The sequence below is a fragment of the Medicago truncatula genome, chromosome 3 (genome assembly GCF_003473485.1).
Source record: "Medicago truncatula cultivar Jemalong A17 chromosome 3, MtrunA17r5.0-ANR, whole genome shotgun sequence".
NCBI lineage: Eukaryota > Viridiplantae > Streptophyta > Magnoliopsida > Fabales > Fabaceae > Medicago > Medicago truncatula.
The window spans coordinates 32,283,540-32,301,106 of NC_053044.1; the positions used below are offsets into that span (position 1 = coordinate 32,283,540).

The window sequence follows — 17,567 nt, forward strand, 5'->3', positions numbered from 1 at the left end:
TACCCACTCACACTCATCATCAACTCCATCGCTTTCTTCCCCCAAACCCAAACCCTCCTTACTCCTGTCAGATCTGGAACCAAACAATAACAACAAGTCCACGCGAAAAAAACGACGTTTTAAAGTTTTTCACGGATGACTCCTACCTTTTTGAGTTTGGTTTCGAATGTAACGATTCATTTTGAGCTGGTTATGGATGTCGTGAAATGGAGTTGTTTATGCAGAAAACTAAGTTTGATTTTTGTGTTTGATTGTCGTGAAATAGAGCTCTTTGATTTGGGAGGTGATGAAGGTTGTTGTTTATGTGTTGTTGTTTCTGGAATTTTTATTGAGGTTTTGCTTCTTTATGGATTTTTGATTTTTGTGTTTCTTCTCCTTTTGTGGTGTGTTTATGTTCCAAGGGTGGTTTTGTGAGCTCGTGTTCTGTTTTATTTGGGATCTTGCCTTGCTGGTGTTCTTTGGCTTTGGGAAAGGTTTTTTTTTTTTTTTGTGCCATTTGGATTGGATTGAGGAATTTGGGATTGCAGAGATGAGAATTGATGATGAATCTAGAGAATGGAATTGGAAGAGTGTGATTTGAAATTGAATCTTGATTTTTTATGAAGATGATTGAAGGATGAATGAAGATGAAGATGAAGATGATGGAAGAAGAAGAAAGTAAATAAATTAGGTGTTGATGATACACTATAAAATCTGATAGACCTCCGTAATCCAACGGTCTCTTTTTTTAGGGGATTAAAATTATCAAAATTGGACCAAATTGAATAAAAGAAATCAGTTAAGGGACGTGTTTGAGAAAGTTAAGACTTATAGGACCAAATTGAATAAAAGAAATAAATTAAGGGACCGGCAGATCAATTAAGCCTAAAAATAATCACAATAATTTTTTAATTATGTTTTAAAATTTTAAAATAGTCCTTGATTATACATTTTCTAATTCGAATTAGTTTTTTTTACGTAAAATAATCTTTAAATGTTGACGATAACTATTTCTTATAGATATTTATTTGATATTAAATAAAGTACTTATAAAGTTTAGTATGACAATAATTAAGTATATTAAGGAACTCATGTAACAATATTAATTGACATTTTAGCGTTAGGAACTATTTTGACAAACGTAATGCATAATTAGAGACCATTTTAGAACATCAACAATGATATTAAACTAAAAAGGATCCTTAAATGGGTCTCATGTGTGTAGATTGCTGGCTCTTCATGTTGTTCCTTTGCCTCGAGCACTAGAGAATTCAAGCAAGATTTGAGTGTCATTATAATCAAGATTATACTAGTGCAAGTGCAACAAGGTCCTTGGCAGGGGCCTTAAACTTAGTCGGGGTCTCAAAAATTTGAAATAAAACAAAAAAAAAAGACTAATACCTACTTTACTAAATATCATTTTTCCGTAAATAAAAGTTTGAAAGAAAATAATTTTGTTGTCCATAGGTAAATATTTATTTGTCTATTAGTAAAAAGTCATATTTAAATCACTGTTGATATATATATATTTAACTACTACTTAATTATCTACCATTATAAGTGATGTTTGATCTTTTTCAATTCTTTATAAATGAAAATTTTCAAGATTATAACGAAGCCTCAAATTGTCGAGGACGACCCTGATTATAGTAGATTTCATATTTGAAAGGGTTGAATTTTTTAACGGAAAATACTCAAGTGACGAGAAGAATATACATTTGAATAGTGCATATAAGATGTGTTCGAATTTTAGAATCCAAACACAAAAACAAAGTGTTAAAGGGTTTGGACCGGGTCGGGTCCAAAATCCCGGACTTGTTAAAAAATGATCCATTCGAAAGAGGGTCGGGTCAATCTTATGTCATCATGTCATGTCATGTCATTTTTTGGTGATTTGTTTAAGACTAGACTAGATTGTTAGAATTTGGAGGTGAGAGAGAACATCGATGGCTAGGCGGCGAGTCGAGACTCAGAACGAGTCGTTATTGACTCGGATTGTTGATTCCATTTTCGCCTTCGTGAGAAATGCCGAGTTTGAGATCCTCTTCTTTCTTTTCTTCTTCATCGCTTATATTCTCTTCAAAGACATCGTAAGCTTCTTCCTCTCCGTGTTTTATTTTATGATTTTTTAGCACCCATTTGCATTATTTGTTGAAATTTTCGTTCTTTTTCATGTGGGCATATTGTTTCTCTTTTAATGTTTGAGAAATTAGGCTAAAATTTTGCATTTTTCGTACTTGATTAGTTACTAAATTGAAAACTGGTTTGATGATTGATTTGATAATTATATCAAAAAGGTAGAGATTCTGATTCCAATTGGAATTGGTATATAGTTTGGATAAGCAGCTTAATTAAAGCGCTTATCATATAATTGCTTTTGTATAAGCTGTTTTTATAACATCAGATGAAATAAAGTCAAACTATTTTCATATAAGCTATAAGTTGTTTTTGTAAGTTATCTAGAAGAGTATATAAACACCTCATCAGTTCTTTTGAACAGATTCACAAGTTTTTGTATGGGTAGATAAACTCAAATAAGTCAATTCAAACAAACTCGTAATCATGTTAAATTACAATCAGCATGTTGGCTTTCGGTGTACCATGTTCTATGAAGCGCGGACGCCGACACAGGCATTAGACACGACACCAATAATAACATGATAAAATGACATAATTCAGTGTAATCATAGGCGGTGTCAGACATCCATATGTCATGTGTGTCAGACACCAGAAGACCTAATCTGAGAAGTGTCCGTGCTTCATAATTCATTCATATATGGTTGGTTTTGATAAGTGGAAGTTTTTGGCAACATGTCATCTTCTGTGTCATAACTTCCTCTACTCCCTCCCCTGTTTGTCTTGTAATTTTGCTTTTAGCAATAAGTTTCAATGACCGTTTTGCATAAACTGCAGACATCGAGACCTGAATACAATCAAGTATTTGTGAAGAAACCTGGTGGTGGACCAGAACTTTGGCCATTTTAAAGGAATTGATGCTTGGACAGGTTGGATGTCATCCGTGGAGTATTCTAAGCACACGCGTGTGATGATTTCACATATTTCCTTCTGTATTTGTATCTTTATATAAGGTAGGAAAAACAGGTGAAACTGCCACATATTTGTATGATGCTAATGTTACATTCTAGTTAGGTATAGCAAAATCAAGTAAAGAATGTCGACAATGGATTTTCTGTTGTTTGTTTCTTTTTCAAATTGGATGGATTTGTCTCATTCTATATCTTGTTTCCGTTTAGCTTAGGAATAGAAATGCTCAGACCCTATTCATGCTCAGTTCTCAAATGTGGATTACAGTTTACTAATATTCCATGATCCTTATCTTTTTGGACATGATCCTTATCAAATGTTGAGAATGTATGTGTTTTGAGATGCTGACAATCTTAATTAGATATTAAGTTTAAGAAAGTATGAAGCAAAAAACACTTTAATATTTGACAATCTTTGTTGTCTGTTATTTCATTTTCTCTCGAACACACATTATCTGTATCAAGCTGATGTTTGTATTTTAACATCAACCTGGGGTTTCAAAGGTATTCATTTATTCTTACAACTTGTTTGGTTTAGATGATATGAAACAACATCATTGATGCTTACGGGGACTTCAAACAAAAAATAATTTTCCATTCGCCATACTTTGATTGTAAGCCTCTCACAGTCACGAACCAAAGGAACTTGAGTTGCGTTCATGAGAAAGACAGACCTGCACTTGAATGTTGGATCTATTTGTGAGATGGATGTACGAATACTGTTAACCTTAGTGACATATTGGAAATGCAAACAAGTCCATATTTTGTAGAACTCAACATCAATATTGAACAGAGACAACACTAAAACTATAAGCATAGATTAAAGAAACAATATTCTGGGATCAATGAATAAATAACTCTTACTATGCTTGTCCATATCTTTTTTCTTCATCAAAACAGGCTTTTATTTCTTCTACTAAAATGGCTTTTGAAACCTCAAAAAGCTTACAAAGAAACCAACAGGTTTGATAACAACACAATCCAAACTTAGCAAATGAAACTTAACAAAGGCATCTCTAAAATACCATTGAAAACAGACATTCTTCAAAAGAGTTTTTGTTCAACCACACTAGTTTTCCGCCTTGGCCATCTCAGATATTTTTTCTACAGGAACATTAGTTACTCCATTGTGAAATCCAATATCAGAAATCAATCTTCTATAGCAGTACATTCCACAACCAACCAATGTCAGACCACAATAACTGGAAGCCACAAATCGAAGTGATAAAGAAGCTATAGAATTAGCAGCGGCTGCGTAAGTTGCTGCTTGTCCACTTCCGCCTGCACTGCTGTTTGCAGCTGCAAGGAGGCCTGTTTTGCAGTAAATTATGACAATATTTTCTAAAACATGGGGACTCTTCAATATTTTCTATAACTCCCTAGCAAAATAATGACAATTAAAAGGGCATTAATGGCGAAAGGTCCTTTGAATTGATTTTTGTTTGTATTAATTGTATCAACTTAATTTAAAAAAATTGGTACAAATTTTTTTTTTTAATTTTAAAATATACTTGTAATATTTCAATTTTCTCATCAAATCCTTCAAAAATTTGTGTAACAAAAAAAAAAAAAACTTCAAATTTGCATAAACGGGTGACTCTCGACTTTTTAGTGGGAAAATAACAAGTAGCGCCAGACAATACCAATCATTTAAACTAGGTTGAACAACTAACCCAAACTGACAAATCAAGAACAAATATTATTCATAAACTGAGGGAAAAAAAATAAAGTCTCGTGCTAAATAGGAAGTGCTAAACAAATCTTCTTTTTTTTTTCTCCTTCTACCAAGAAAAAACAAATACCCACAGTTTTTGTCAAAATTGTCACATAGTGAGATATGTCAAAAAAATTGCTGGTATAGTGCCTCCTTCTAGCTGCAATTCGAATAACATACCAATCTGGAAGTTATCATCTTATGGCTAATTTTCTATAAAATCTGACGTATGCTTTGATGCGCATTGAGTCTCCTGGTCCTACTCCGAATCTTTTATTCAGAACAATTTAGAATTGGCAAGGTCCTATCAGACTTGGAAGTTGGAACTTTCCTTTGGAAGTGAATTTATGGTAGATTACTTACTAATGAAGAAAGGTTTAAGAGGAAAATGACCACATACTACTAAGGATATTGGTGAGGGAAGTTCAAATTGGTTTACTACTACTTTCGCAGTTGTTGTGAATGCTATTTGGAGAGATAGCAATAAACTTATCTTCTCTGAGAGACTCATATAGAAGATGATCTTCGGGTGAAAATTAATCAAGTGCAATGGATTGATAAGGAAATTACGCATTCCCCTAATTTCAGATTTGATCAGAGACAATGGAGGCGGATTGGTTGGTCTCCTCCACCCCTACATGTTGTTAAGGTCAATATGGAGGGATCATCTGTTCTAATCGAAGTTTCATTCAAGGATATTTCTGCAACCTGGGAGCTTGTACTGCTTTCAATGCCGAGCTTCGTGCTCTCTTATGGTAGTAAGTGTGCTGGAGAGCTTAATCTTCCTGCCGTTATTTTTGTCTGATTCAGCGATGGTTGCTCTTGGATGGTTCAGTCCAAAACGACATCCTCCTTACTTTTTAAATTTCTCCTTGACGAGTTTCATGCCTTACTCAACTCTTCAGCTTGGGATTTCTCTATCCATCATATCTAACGTGAAGCGAATGCTTGCGCAGATCTTCCTGGTGATTGTGGCATGGAAGTTGGCTTGGTGGTTGAGACTTAAGTTCTAGTTTTCCTTATTCAAGCATTTTAACTCAATGATTATAGGGGCATTAGTTATCCACATTTTAACTCAATAGAAGGGCTGAAAGGAACCTATTCACGCTCAAATCTCATACGTTGTTTACAGTTCACTAATATTCCATAAGGCATAAATATTTTATCTTTATTTGGAGATGATGACAAATTTAATTGGAGATGATGAAAAAAGATAAAGGAATATCTAAAAGCATTAATATTTGACATTCTTTTTTGTCAATCATTTTCATTGCCATACAAACACACATTTTCTGCATCACAAGTTGATGAAGCAACTCTACTTGTTTAACTAAAGCTGTTGATGCTTATATTGTACAAATAGCAACCTGGTTTGAAAAGTATTGATTTATTCTTATAACAACTTGTTTGTTAATATGATATCAGAAGCATGAGCATCATTGAAACTTTGATTGAAAGACTCTCAATCATGAAATGGAACGACAGAAAAACCTAAGTCACCTTACAAAGATAGACCTCACTTTAATCTTTTTGTCAGATGGAAGTTTACTGTTATCCTTAATTATCCTTAATGACAATATGACATGAGAAATCACAAACAAGTCCATACTGGCAAATGACCAACAGTTGATTAAAAAAAACTTGTACTTGCATGACTAATTAGAACCCAAAGAGAAAAATATTGTGCTTGTCCACTTTTTTTCACCAAAACAAGCTTTTCTTGCATGACACAAATTTCGCACATGGCACAATTTGATTAATTTCCCTACTGCTACGATATCCAATATCAGAAACCAATCTATCACAGCTGTATGTTGCACAACCAATCAATGGCTTATATATCGGAACAAAATATCCTAGTGCTGTAGAAGCAATGGATATAGCACCAGCCCAGTAGGATGCTGCTTGTCCACTTCCACCTTCACTACTAAGAAAGCCTGTTTTGCAATAAATTGCAAAATCTTCACAATTATTCTTATAGAAATGGTAGTCACCAAATCCATTTTCAAGAAGATACAAAGCACGGAATAGGACCTCTTTGGTTGGATCTGAAGAAGCACGCGTGCAAGTACCTCCTCGAGCTTGGACTATAAAATGTAGTGTAGAGACACCATACAGATAGCGGTGTAGTCCACCTTCAGAAAGAAAACAATCTAAGCAGGATAAGATGACACCATGCATCTTTGTTTGGCAGCAATCACCGCATCTTGGGCATGGAATGTCGGTATCCAGAGAGGGAACTGAACTTCTACAAGAGGGAACTGAACTTCTGCAAGAGGGAACTGAACTTCTAGAAGAGGGAACTGAACTTCTACAAGAGGGAACTGAACTTCTGCAAGAGGGAACTGAACTTGAACAGAAACGGTTGGAGATAGTTGGTGTTTCAGTTTGTTGGATTGCTCCATCTGTGAAGTGGATTACCATTCCATCTCCAACATATATTCCTGTTATCATACAAAAATGTAGTTACCAGAGCATAAATATGACACTAACCTCATAATCATCTGAATAACTGAAAGCATAGGATAAGTTTGGGGCATAAGAATGTGAATACATTAATTGAATATAAACATAAATTCAGAGATGAATAAAAGAGAGAAGAGATGACCATGATGAGCATAGATGTAAGCCTGCCTCCAAGAGTAGATGTGATCTCCAGCTTTCAATTGTTTTCGATCAATCATATTGAAAAACTAGACTTTAAACCCGCGCTATCGCGCGGGTCTGTTATAGACTCTCGTTCAATATGCAACCATAACAGAATATATTTCCTGAGTAATGTTGGAGATTGATATTTTTCTGATTTAAAAATTAATTGTGTTGTTATTTTCTCTCATAATTAATGTGTTGCTTGTTTAAGTTTAAGTGTTATAGTTAGATTGTTGCTTATTTGGTAAGTAAGAGTCCTAGGTAATGATGTCTATGGTTCTTAGGTAATGATGACTAGTGTTTAGAGTAGATTTAGTGCAGATTTTATGTTTAGTCTTACAAGCAAGCTTATGGCTTGATTCTATATATTTGTAGTGTATGCTTAAGTTTAATGTATCAAAGTATCTTAGCTTTTAGTACTTTGTTCACAAAACATTGTTGTCTTCTCTAACTTTTTGGTTTTTTCTTCTTTCTTTTCCACCATTTTTTAGCCTTAATTTTCTGTCTTGAGCTTATTGCTTCTGCTGCCTTTGCAAAAGCTAACAAGTAATAACTTAACAGAATATATAGACTCTGTTATAAACATGGAGTACATAGATTATAAATTACGGTAACAGTAATTACAGATGTTTCCTGAGTAATAAACAAAATATATTTTCTGTATTCAAAATTGAAATTACGGCAGCCATAACAAAATCACATAAATACACATTCATATTGTGAGGGTTAATTATTATAATCTCTAAAAGTAGTTCATTTGTGAGCTATTTTAAATTTGCTATGCGCCGGCTTCATTATAAATAGTTCAAATTCTAAATCACGGCAACCGTAATTACGGTCTTTTTATTCTAAATCAAGGAACCTTTTTAATTATCTGTCTATATAGAATAATTAATTATCTGTCTTCAAATAAGATTGTAACTATGGTTGCAGTAAACATGTCACAGAGGCCATTGAGGATACAAAACACCATTATGCAGATCAACCTTTGTAAACCACAAACGATGGAAGTTGCAATGATGAATTTATATAAAACGTAACAGCTTGCTTTCAAATATTAATTGAGAATACATAGTAGAACCAAATCCATTAGACAATTCAAAAGAGTCATTATACATCCAAAATTACATGCAATATTATGCATGTTAAATTAAGAAACAACAAAACAGAACAAAAAGACCATAGATGAGTCTAACTGGGAACAAACAGAAAACCACATAACACATTTAAAAGAAACACAGACATTGTGAAGTTGCATGACAATCAATCAGAATCTTCAACCTTGACAGACACAATCCTCAGCTCCTTAGTTGTAGATGTGTCGTATGCAGTAAGAACAATGTCATCTAATGACTCCACATCCTCAGAACCTTTCTTTCCCATACTCTTGCTACACTTATCACAACAAATCTGTCCATTGATAACGGTAATCCTTGATGCACATTTAGTGCATGCACGATATATAGAACCACCTAGCATCGACCTCAAGCTCACATGTCCGTGCCAAAACAGCTCCCACGCATTTCTACATATAAATCAGGCATTTACAATTATATATAGTGTGTATGATACAGGAGGGATCTTACATAATTAAATGAAGCCGTATATGAAAAAGTAATAAACACCTCAGTTGATTCAATCAAATCTTCGATAGTCGTTCTCGGAGTAGCGAGCAAATCATCAGCCAACGGAACAACAATAGGTCCAGTCATCTAACCAACTACTTGAGTAAATTCCATGTTCGCCTCATTCATTCTGCAGGAGCACAATCACACGGCAGTACAGTTATTCGATGTAAATTATAAGTTTTAAACAAACATGGGTCATTTGCAAAACAATTAGAGCAAAGTGTAGACTACCTTTCTTCAAAGTGATCCTTAAACATAGGTAACAAATTTTTTCTCACACTTGCATGAACTTTCATGCCTTACAACAAAACAAAAGCAAAACATATTGAATTAAATCACTGTATAATGAAAATAAAACACGAAGCAGTCTGTAAAGTGCAATGCGCGTATCTAAATCCCTTATATGATTATATCAATTACAGACTGACTCTATTACCTCAGCATCCACCAGTATCATATGAATCATGCCAACATCAGTTGCATTGAAACGGTCAGGAGTAGTCCACAGGTTAAGCACTTTACCTTGGATCTGGAACTCAATTTTTCCACCAACAATCTCATCAAATTTCCTTAACTTTGGAGCTTTTCCTACAAACCAACAACATCATCAGTATTTACGAAGATATGTCATGTTATAAACAAAACCATACATGAAAACATGAAAACTAACCTTTGTTTGCCATGAGTGAGTATGCAAGATTGGCTTTCTAACGTGATAGTTTCGGATGCACTCTGATATGAACTTAAAGTATATTTTGAGAGAATGGCACAAACAAAACTCAGAGTAACTCATATTTATAGGAATAGATCATAGGACTTGAGCAATTCGATTTGGCCTTGAGACAAAGAAATAAATGTTGTCTATAAGTTGTGTGTCTCAATGGTGTGTAATTAATCAGATGTCAAGGGAATTGCAAGACAAACTTACATTGAGCACAAAAAATGCAGTTGAAAGTCTGCGCATTAATGAGTGTATGAGTTGTAAGCTCTACCAGCAAACCAACTTATCATCTTGAGCAGCACAAATCTGGATTGCTTCAATGCAAAATTAGCTGGCTCGTTTATCTGAGGAGCTTTGGAGTGTTTGAAGGCATCTTCACTTAGATGGCATTGAATGATACCTAGGGCATGCAGATAGTTTGCATTGGTTAAACAAAAAAAAAACGGTTGCATTTGTTCCTAAGCATTACATGGCTGGCAGAATAATTAATGAACCATTTGCTTGCAAATACTTTGTGGGGGCCAACACCAGGTCATTTAATACAGGCAGTTGGGTGATTTGAGCAAAATTGCAAGGCGCCAAAACATGTATTAGGCAAAAGAGATTAAGCATAATGTGGGCCCTTGATGCAATTAGGGTTAGGGATTAACTCCTATCAAACTACCTTTGATTTTAAGTAAGTAAGATATTCTCATCTTAATGTTTAATGTCACTGTGTGTGTGATTTGCCAAGGCCAAGAATGAAATGGAAGAATGGAAAGAAAAGGAACATAAATACAATTTCTTTGCCTCTAGACCTTCCCCTATTATATTTTTGAGGCAAACAATATGACATTTCCCTAGGTAAGTTTATGCATTCGTTAGAATCGTTAATAACCTTTAGTTATTCAAGGTGCATCGAATAGCACTTGCTAGTATTAACAACATTGAAGGCAAAGGAACGAGGTAGTATATGTTCGAGAGAAGACTAATAATAATCCAACTATATAACCGTTGGCAAAAGTTAACTCGTGCGGACACATCTTAAGGAACTCATTATAAAAATATACGTATTAAAAGTTGTGTATTAAACTATTTAAAAATTAAAATGTTATGTATTTCAATGCAAAGTTGTTTTTTTGGGTTCCGTAACAAGTGTCTTTAGGGCACAAGTTAGCATGACTCATAACTATTTTTGTGTTGTTGCCCTCTCTAGTTGCTAGCATTAGTCCGATAGAAAATTAGTAGAATAACTATAATTTTTTTTCACCCTATCCATTTCTCGTGCTTTATTTTTTTTTACGAAAATGTCCATGTGATTTTCATATTCTATTATCCGAAATGAGTTTTTCCATGTTTTGGGTGGAAAAATTAGTTTTTCATCCATTGAGATTTTAGAATCCAAACATCCCAAATAAAGATGGTGTCTTCCTTGTTTTTTTCTTGGGATTATAAAATCTGAACACCCTGTAAACACTCCACTTGTGCCAAGAATCTAGGGAAAAAACAGTTTGAATTATATAATCAGAATCGTATTAAATCAAATATTGAACATGTTTGTACTTTGTAACATGTATATCATGTTTAAGGACCACATTAATCTTTCTAACCTCATTCTTGTGTTTTAGCCTTCTAGGTCATTGTTAGTTATTCACGTTGTGTCTTAGTCGAAAGTCTGGTTTTTAGACTACTTGATTAGATTGCTCCAAAACATTTCTAAAAAATCAGGAAAAAAAATTAAGGATCAAGATTCCCCTAAAAAAAACTTCTTACGGGACTCCATCCTTTAAAATCTAAAATTTCATCGTTTAGACTCATTTTTCATTTTTTTTTAGTTTTTTTTCGTATTCTTAGACAAATCTGAAAAAATTTGCATTACTTTTTATCTTATTTTTAGAATTTTTTGGTAGTATTTTTATATTTTATTTTATTTGACATGTTTTATCATTTTTAACTTTGTTTTTTTTGTTTGTTATTTTCAAAAGATAAATTCAATTGCAGCTTATATATAAGCATGTTTTGAATTCTATAATCCAAACACATTTGAATTATGTTTGGATTATAGAATTCGAAACTCCATGGACATTCTTGTAAAAAAAAGGGTGCATGGAAGGTATTAGAGTGGAAAAAAATAATAGTCTTTGCATAGAAAATATACAACGCCTCCTTCTAGCTTCAATTCGAATAACATACCAATCTGGAAGTTATCATCTTATGGCAAATTTTCTATAAAATCGGCATATACTTTGATGTGCAATGAGTCCCCTGATCCTACTCCTAATCCTTTATTCAAAACAATTTGGAGTTGGCAAGGTCCTATCAGACTTGGAACTCTCCTTTGGAAGTGGATTTATAGTAAAGTACTTACTAATGAAGAAAGGTTTAAGAGAAAAATGACCACATACTACTAAGGATATTGGTGAGAGGGAAGTTCAAAATGATTTACTACTACTTTCACAGTTGTTGTGAATGCTATTTGGAGAGATGGCAATAAACTTATCGTCTCTGATAGACTCGTATAGAAGATGATCTTTGGTTGAAAGTTAATCAAGTGCAATGGATTGATAAGGAAAGTATGCATCCCCCTAATTTCACATTTGATCGAAAACAATGGAGGCGGATTGGTTGGTCTCCTCGACCCCCAAATGTTGTTAAGGTCAATATGGATGGATCATCTGTTCTAATGGAAGTTTCATTCAAGGATTTTTCTGCAACCTAGGAGCATGTATGGCTCTCTATTCCGTGCTTCGTGCTCTCCTTATTGGTAGTAAGTGTGGCCGTGAGCTTAATCCTCGTACAGTAATTTTTAGAACTGATTCAGCGGTGGTCCCTCAGATGGTTCGACCCAGAATGACTTCCTCCTTACTTTTTAAATCTCTCCTTGACAAGATCCATGCCTTACTCAACTCTTCAGCTTGGCCTTTCTCTATCCATCATATCTATCGTGAAATGATTGTTGGCTTCGTCATTGAGACTTTAAGTTCTAGTTTTCATTATTTAAGCATTTTAATTCAGAATGATTATAGCAGCATTAGTTATCTGCGTATTATTTCTTAGTTGATTAGCCTTCTCATCTAAAGAAGATTAGGGTCAGCATATTGACATTCTTTTTTGTTAGTTATTTTCATTATCTCACAGACACACTCTCCTTATCAAGTTGAAGAAGCAACTTTTCGGCAAAAAAAAAGTTGAGGAAGCAAACCAACTTTGTTGGCAAAAGATCTTCATGCTTGTATTTTTCATAAACCGGTTTCAAAGATGTAACTGTTAGAAAGCCTCTCAATCATGAAACTGATAAACATAAGCTGCATTCATGCAACTGAGAAAGACATACCTAGACTTTAAAATATCTGTAATATGAAAGATTACGGTAATCCTTAATGACATTTTAGAAAATGTAAACCAATCGATATTTTGTACAACTCAATTTTAATATTGAACAACGACAACATTAAAAGCATGGGACTAAAGAAACAATATTCAAGCAATAGTACATAAATACTAACTCATGATGTGCTTGCATCACTGACAGTTGAAATCAAACAGAAAAAAATGTGATCATCCATAAACAATTCTCACCAAAACAAGTTTTTATTAATTTTACTGAAATGGCTTTTGAAACCAGTCCAAAAACTAAAACTAATAAGCGAACTAAGTCAAAGTTTTGATATGCATTATGCAAGTGACTATAAGGCTGAAACAAGAGTTCATGACTATTTGTAGATTCAAGCTGACGAGCATTGGCACAACCGCATATTATAACAAATGCAAAATCATTTGCTTAGCATAAAAATTTAACAAAGGCATTTTTAGAACTCCAGTCTACTAGCTTCCATGGTCAACTCAGGTATTCTTTCTACTGGAACTTTAGTTACATCTTTAATAACTTCGTAGCGAAATCCAATATCAGAAACCAATCTTTTAATGCAGTAAGTTCCACAGCCAACCAAAGCCTTACCAAAAAGACTGGAGTTCACAAACCGGAATGATGAAGAGGCTACAGTACTGGTAGCAGCCAAATAAGATGCTGCTTGTCCACTGCAGCCTTTTGTGGTTGCAAAAAGACCTGTTTTGCAATAAACTGCAAAATCTTCACAGTTATTCTTGGAGATATGGTAGCAACCAAATCCTTTTTCAAGAAGATATAAAGCGCGAGGAAGGACCTCTTCAGTTGGATCCGAAGAAGCTAGGGTGCATGTACCTCCTCTAGCTTGGGCTAAAAACTGTAGTTTGGATACACCATACTGAAAAAGGTAGAGTTGACCCCCTGAAAGAAAGCAATCTAAGCAGGATGAGAACACACCATGATTCCTTGTTTCTGCAGCTTCACGGCATCTTTGGCATGGAAGTTTGGTATCAAAAGAGGGAGCTGAACTTGTAAAGAAACGGTCCAAAATAGCTGGTATTCCAGTTGCTTGTTGTCCTGATCCAATTGTGAAATGGATCACCATTTCATCTCCAATATATATTCCTGTTATATTACAGAAATGCAGTTGGCAGAACATATATGACATTAACTTCAGTATGATGCTTATGCATAGGATAAGTTTGATACATAATAAAATGGTCATAAATATGAAAATATAAATGGGCAGATGAATATAAGAGAAAAGATATGACCATGATGTGCATAGACGTAAGCCTGCCTCCAAGAGTAGATGTGATCTCCGGTTTTCAGTTGTTTCCTATCAATCTTATTGGAAAGCACCTCCATCTTAAGCTGAAGAATGAAATAGAAGAAGAAATGAAAGAAAATGAACATATATAGTGATTTCTTTGCCTCTAGACCTTCCACTATTATTTTTGAGGCACAAAATATGACATTTACCGATATACATTCATTAATAGCTTTTAGCCATTCAAGGTGTGCATCGAATAGCAATATTAACAGCAATAAAGGCAAAGAAACGAGGTATGTTCCCGAAGACTATTATAGTGCAACCATGTTTTTCTGCTATTCCCCTGGCTAGCTGCTAGCATCAGTCGGATATTATACTCGCCACTCTTCCTTGTTTGGTATTCCCTCCGTTTCAAAATATAAGCAAATTTTACTTTTTAGGTTCATGCAATTACATCATTAATTGCATGAACTTAAAAAGTAAAATTTGCTTATATTTTGAAACGGAGGGAGTACTACTATTCTAGTTACGGTATTTATGGTGCAGTTTAGTTCGATTTTAAGGTTAAAATTCAAACGATAAAAAAAGAGTTAAAATCATCTCCATTTATCATCTACATTTCTACGATTTGGAGAGATAAAACACACAAAAAAAGTACTTCTTCCCTTTCAAACGACACTCATTTTGAAACGATGGTGGAATCCACTTAATGGTAAGACCAACTACCTTATGTCTCTATCTCTCTCCAAATTGCATCTTCCATTTATTTTTATAAATGGAGATGATCTTTACCAATAAAAAAACATACGGTTTGATTTAATTTGATTGACTTTTAAAATAAAAATTAAATCAAATCAAACCAATGTGGTTTTGATTGGTTCGGTTGTTACGGTTGTTTCCAATTAAAAAGTTAAAAACAAATTATTTGCAACAATGTTTTTGAAATTTTTGAAATTTGCGTTTCTTTTTGCTAAAATAACGAATTGACAATTGTTATTGAAAATTCACACACATGAGTAGAGGAATTGAGACTTGAGCTTTGGTCACGGTGTCGGACGGGTAAAGATCCTCTCCATTTATAATATTTTTCATTTGTTGCAATTTGGAGAGAGAGATAGATAGACAAACAAAAATAAGTAATGCCACTTATTTTATTTTATTTTGTCTATCTCTCTCCAAATTGCAACAAATAGAAATGGTTATAAATGGAGATGATCTTAACCCGTGTCGGACATAGCAATTTTGACATTTCTATCCGTTAAACTAGGAGTTAAGGATGAAATTCACCATTTCTTTTGTGTGCTTTTTAAAATATCTTGTTCATGAGAATCTTTCAATGATAAAAAAATGATTTTGTCAATAAAAAAAGACAAATTTAAACAATTATAAGATGCTAATACATCATAATTCAAACGAGAGATTGAAGTTTATCAATTTTTGGAGAATCAAAGTTATTCATTTTTTTAGGGGTATAGGATCAAAGTTATATTCACCCTAAAAATTTAATTGTATATATAATATATATATTAATGAATTAATTAATTAAAGTAAAGTAAACGAAGACACACACACTGTCACTCCAAAAGGATGCGTACCTGCAAGCCTGAAAATGAAAGGTGAGGGAGTGGTGCAAAACTTAATATTGAGGGTGTGCATAGTGCATACAATATACATGAAAATCAGTGTTCTTTTTAAAATTTGAGGGTGTGCATTAGGCACTACCTGGCTCCACCCTTGTTTATGAGCAATAACTTGTTTTATGAACGATATTCCCTCCGTTTTAAAATATAAGCAAAAAAAATTTATTTTATTTGTCTCAAAATATAAGCAAAAAAGACCAACTTTTATGCTATTTTTATGTTTTTTCAAACAAATCATCTTTTCTAATGTAAAAATTAAATGCAAGTTGCATTTAATTTGTTCTCCTTTTTATTTTCTCCATAATTTTTAACCAATGAGAATTATTTTTACATCTTTCCATGAAATTTATTCCAAGGATAACACAAAAAATTATACCTCAAATCACTAAGTGTTAGTTTTCTTAATAAGTGTGAATTATTATTTTTTACTTATTAGGACGGAGGGAGTAATTAATAACTTAACTTCGAGATTGGCAATTGTTCGTGTATAAACAAGCGAGGTGTACCTCTGAAGAGGAGTTTGTGGTCGTACCTACAAGAATTATGTTTGAAAACTTAGATTTCAGGACACTTCGATGAATGAAACATATATGTTAAAGTCACATAACTCAAGTCGTATCAATCATGACTCTTCGATTTGGGACTCTTGCCCTCGTCCTTAACGTGCTATGTGTCTTTGAGGTCTAGGTCGCAGTTTCTATTTTTCTTTTATTTCCTTTCTTATTAACTAGAAGTAGGGTTGGAAATAGGTCAGGCCAGGCCAGGCTTTGATAGGCCTGAGCCTGGCCTACGAAAAAATTTGCAGGCCTGAGCCTGGCCTATGGCCTTTCATAGACCTATTTTTTTGGCCTGGCCTGGCCTATTTAAAAGTCTGGCCAGGCCTGAAAGCCTATTTATAGGCCTACTTACTATTAAAGTCACTAAACATTCCATTTTATCTACTTTTAAATAGGCTTAATAGGCCTCAAAGCCTATTTCAGTGTAAGACTTATCTATCACTACTATAAGGCCTTAAAAGTCTATTTCACTATAAAGCTTTAAAGCCTATTTAAAAAGTCCACTATGAAGCCTAACATGCATAAACAGGCCGGCCTATTAGGTTCATAGGCTTTTTTGATAGGCTAAGCCTGACCTATTTACTTAAATAGGCTTTTTAAAAAGCCTAAGCCTAGCCTTTTTAATAAACAGGTCAAGCCATGCCAGGCTTAAACAAGCCATAGGCCCCTGTAGGCCGGCCTGACCTATTCCCAACCCTAACTAAAAGTCAGACGGATACTCTCGTATTGTCTGTTTGATTTTTATTATATTAAAGTCTATCAATTATGAAGACACTTTTATGAAACTTTAGTTTTGATTAAAACTATATTAACTTTGATTAAAATTATATTTATGACTTTTTTGTCAAAAAAAAATATATTCATTACTTTTCAAATTATAACAAATCATCTTTATCTTTTTCAAACAACAATAAATAAAAAGATAACATAAATCCCTATTTTTATCAACAACATATAAAGTATAAAATCAACAACATATAAAGTATAAAAAAGTCACATCAAAATCTCATACAAAGAAGTATAGATATAGATCAAAT

At 33.7% G+C, this 17,567-nt stretch overlaps 3 protein-coding genes across 3 annotated transcripts; 1 reads left to right on the top strand and 2 right to left on the bottom strand.

Annotated features, from left to right (window-relative positions):
- Positions 1 to 1,874: 1,874 nt before the first annotated feature.
- LOC11406721 (uncharacterized) lies at positions 1,875 to 3,325 on the top strand. The gene is made up of 2 exons (XM_003600538.4): positions 1,875 to 2,069; positions 2,893 to 3,325. Exons 1-2 carry the CDS (start codon positions 1,926 to 1,928, stop codon positions 2,962 to 2,964), a joined length of 216 nt encoding a protein of 71 aa, XP_003600586.1. The 5' UTR covers positions 1,875 to 1,925; the 3' UTR covers positions 2,965 to 3,325.
- Positions 3,326 to 4,092: 767 nt separating this feature from the next.
- LOC11417938 (protein LEAD-SENSITIVE 1) lies at positions 4,093 to 7,421 on the bottom strand. The gene is made up of 4 exons (XM_039832054.1): positions 7,346 to 7,421; positions 7,089 to 7,181; positions 6,675 to 6,977; positions 4,093 to 4,334 (listed from the first exon to the last, which is right to left on the bottom strand). Exons 1-4 carry the CDS (start codon positions 7,419 to 7,421, stop codon positions 4,093 to 4,095), a joined length of 714 nt encoding a protein of 237 aa, XP_039687988.1.
- Positions 7,422 to 13,464: 6,043 nt separating this feature from the next.
- On the bottom strand, positions 13,465 to 14,180 carry LOC11409702 (protein LEAD-SENSITIVE 1). Its single transcript, XM_003600543.2, has one exon. The coding sequence runs from the start codon at positions 14,163 to 14,165 to the stop codon at positions 13,524 to 13,526; it is 642 nt and encodes a 213-aa protein (XP_003600591.2). The 5' UTR covers positions 14,166 to 14,180; the 3' UTR covers positions 13,465 to 13,523.
- Between the last annotated feature and the right edge of the window lie 3,387 nt (positions 14,181 to 17,567).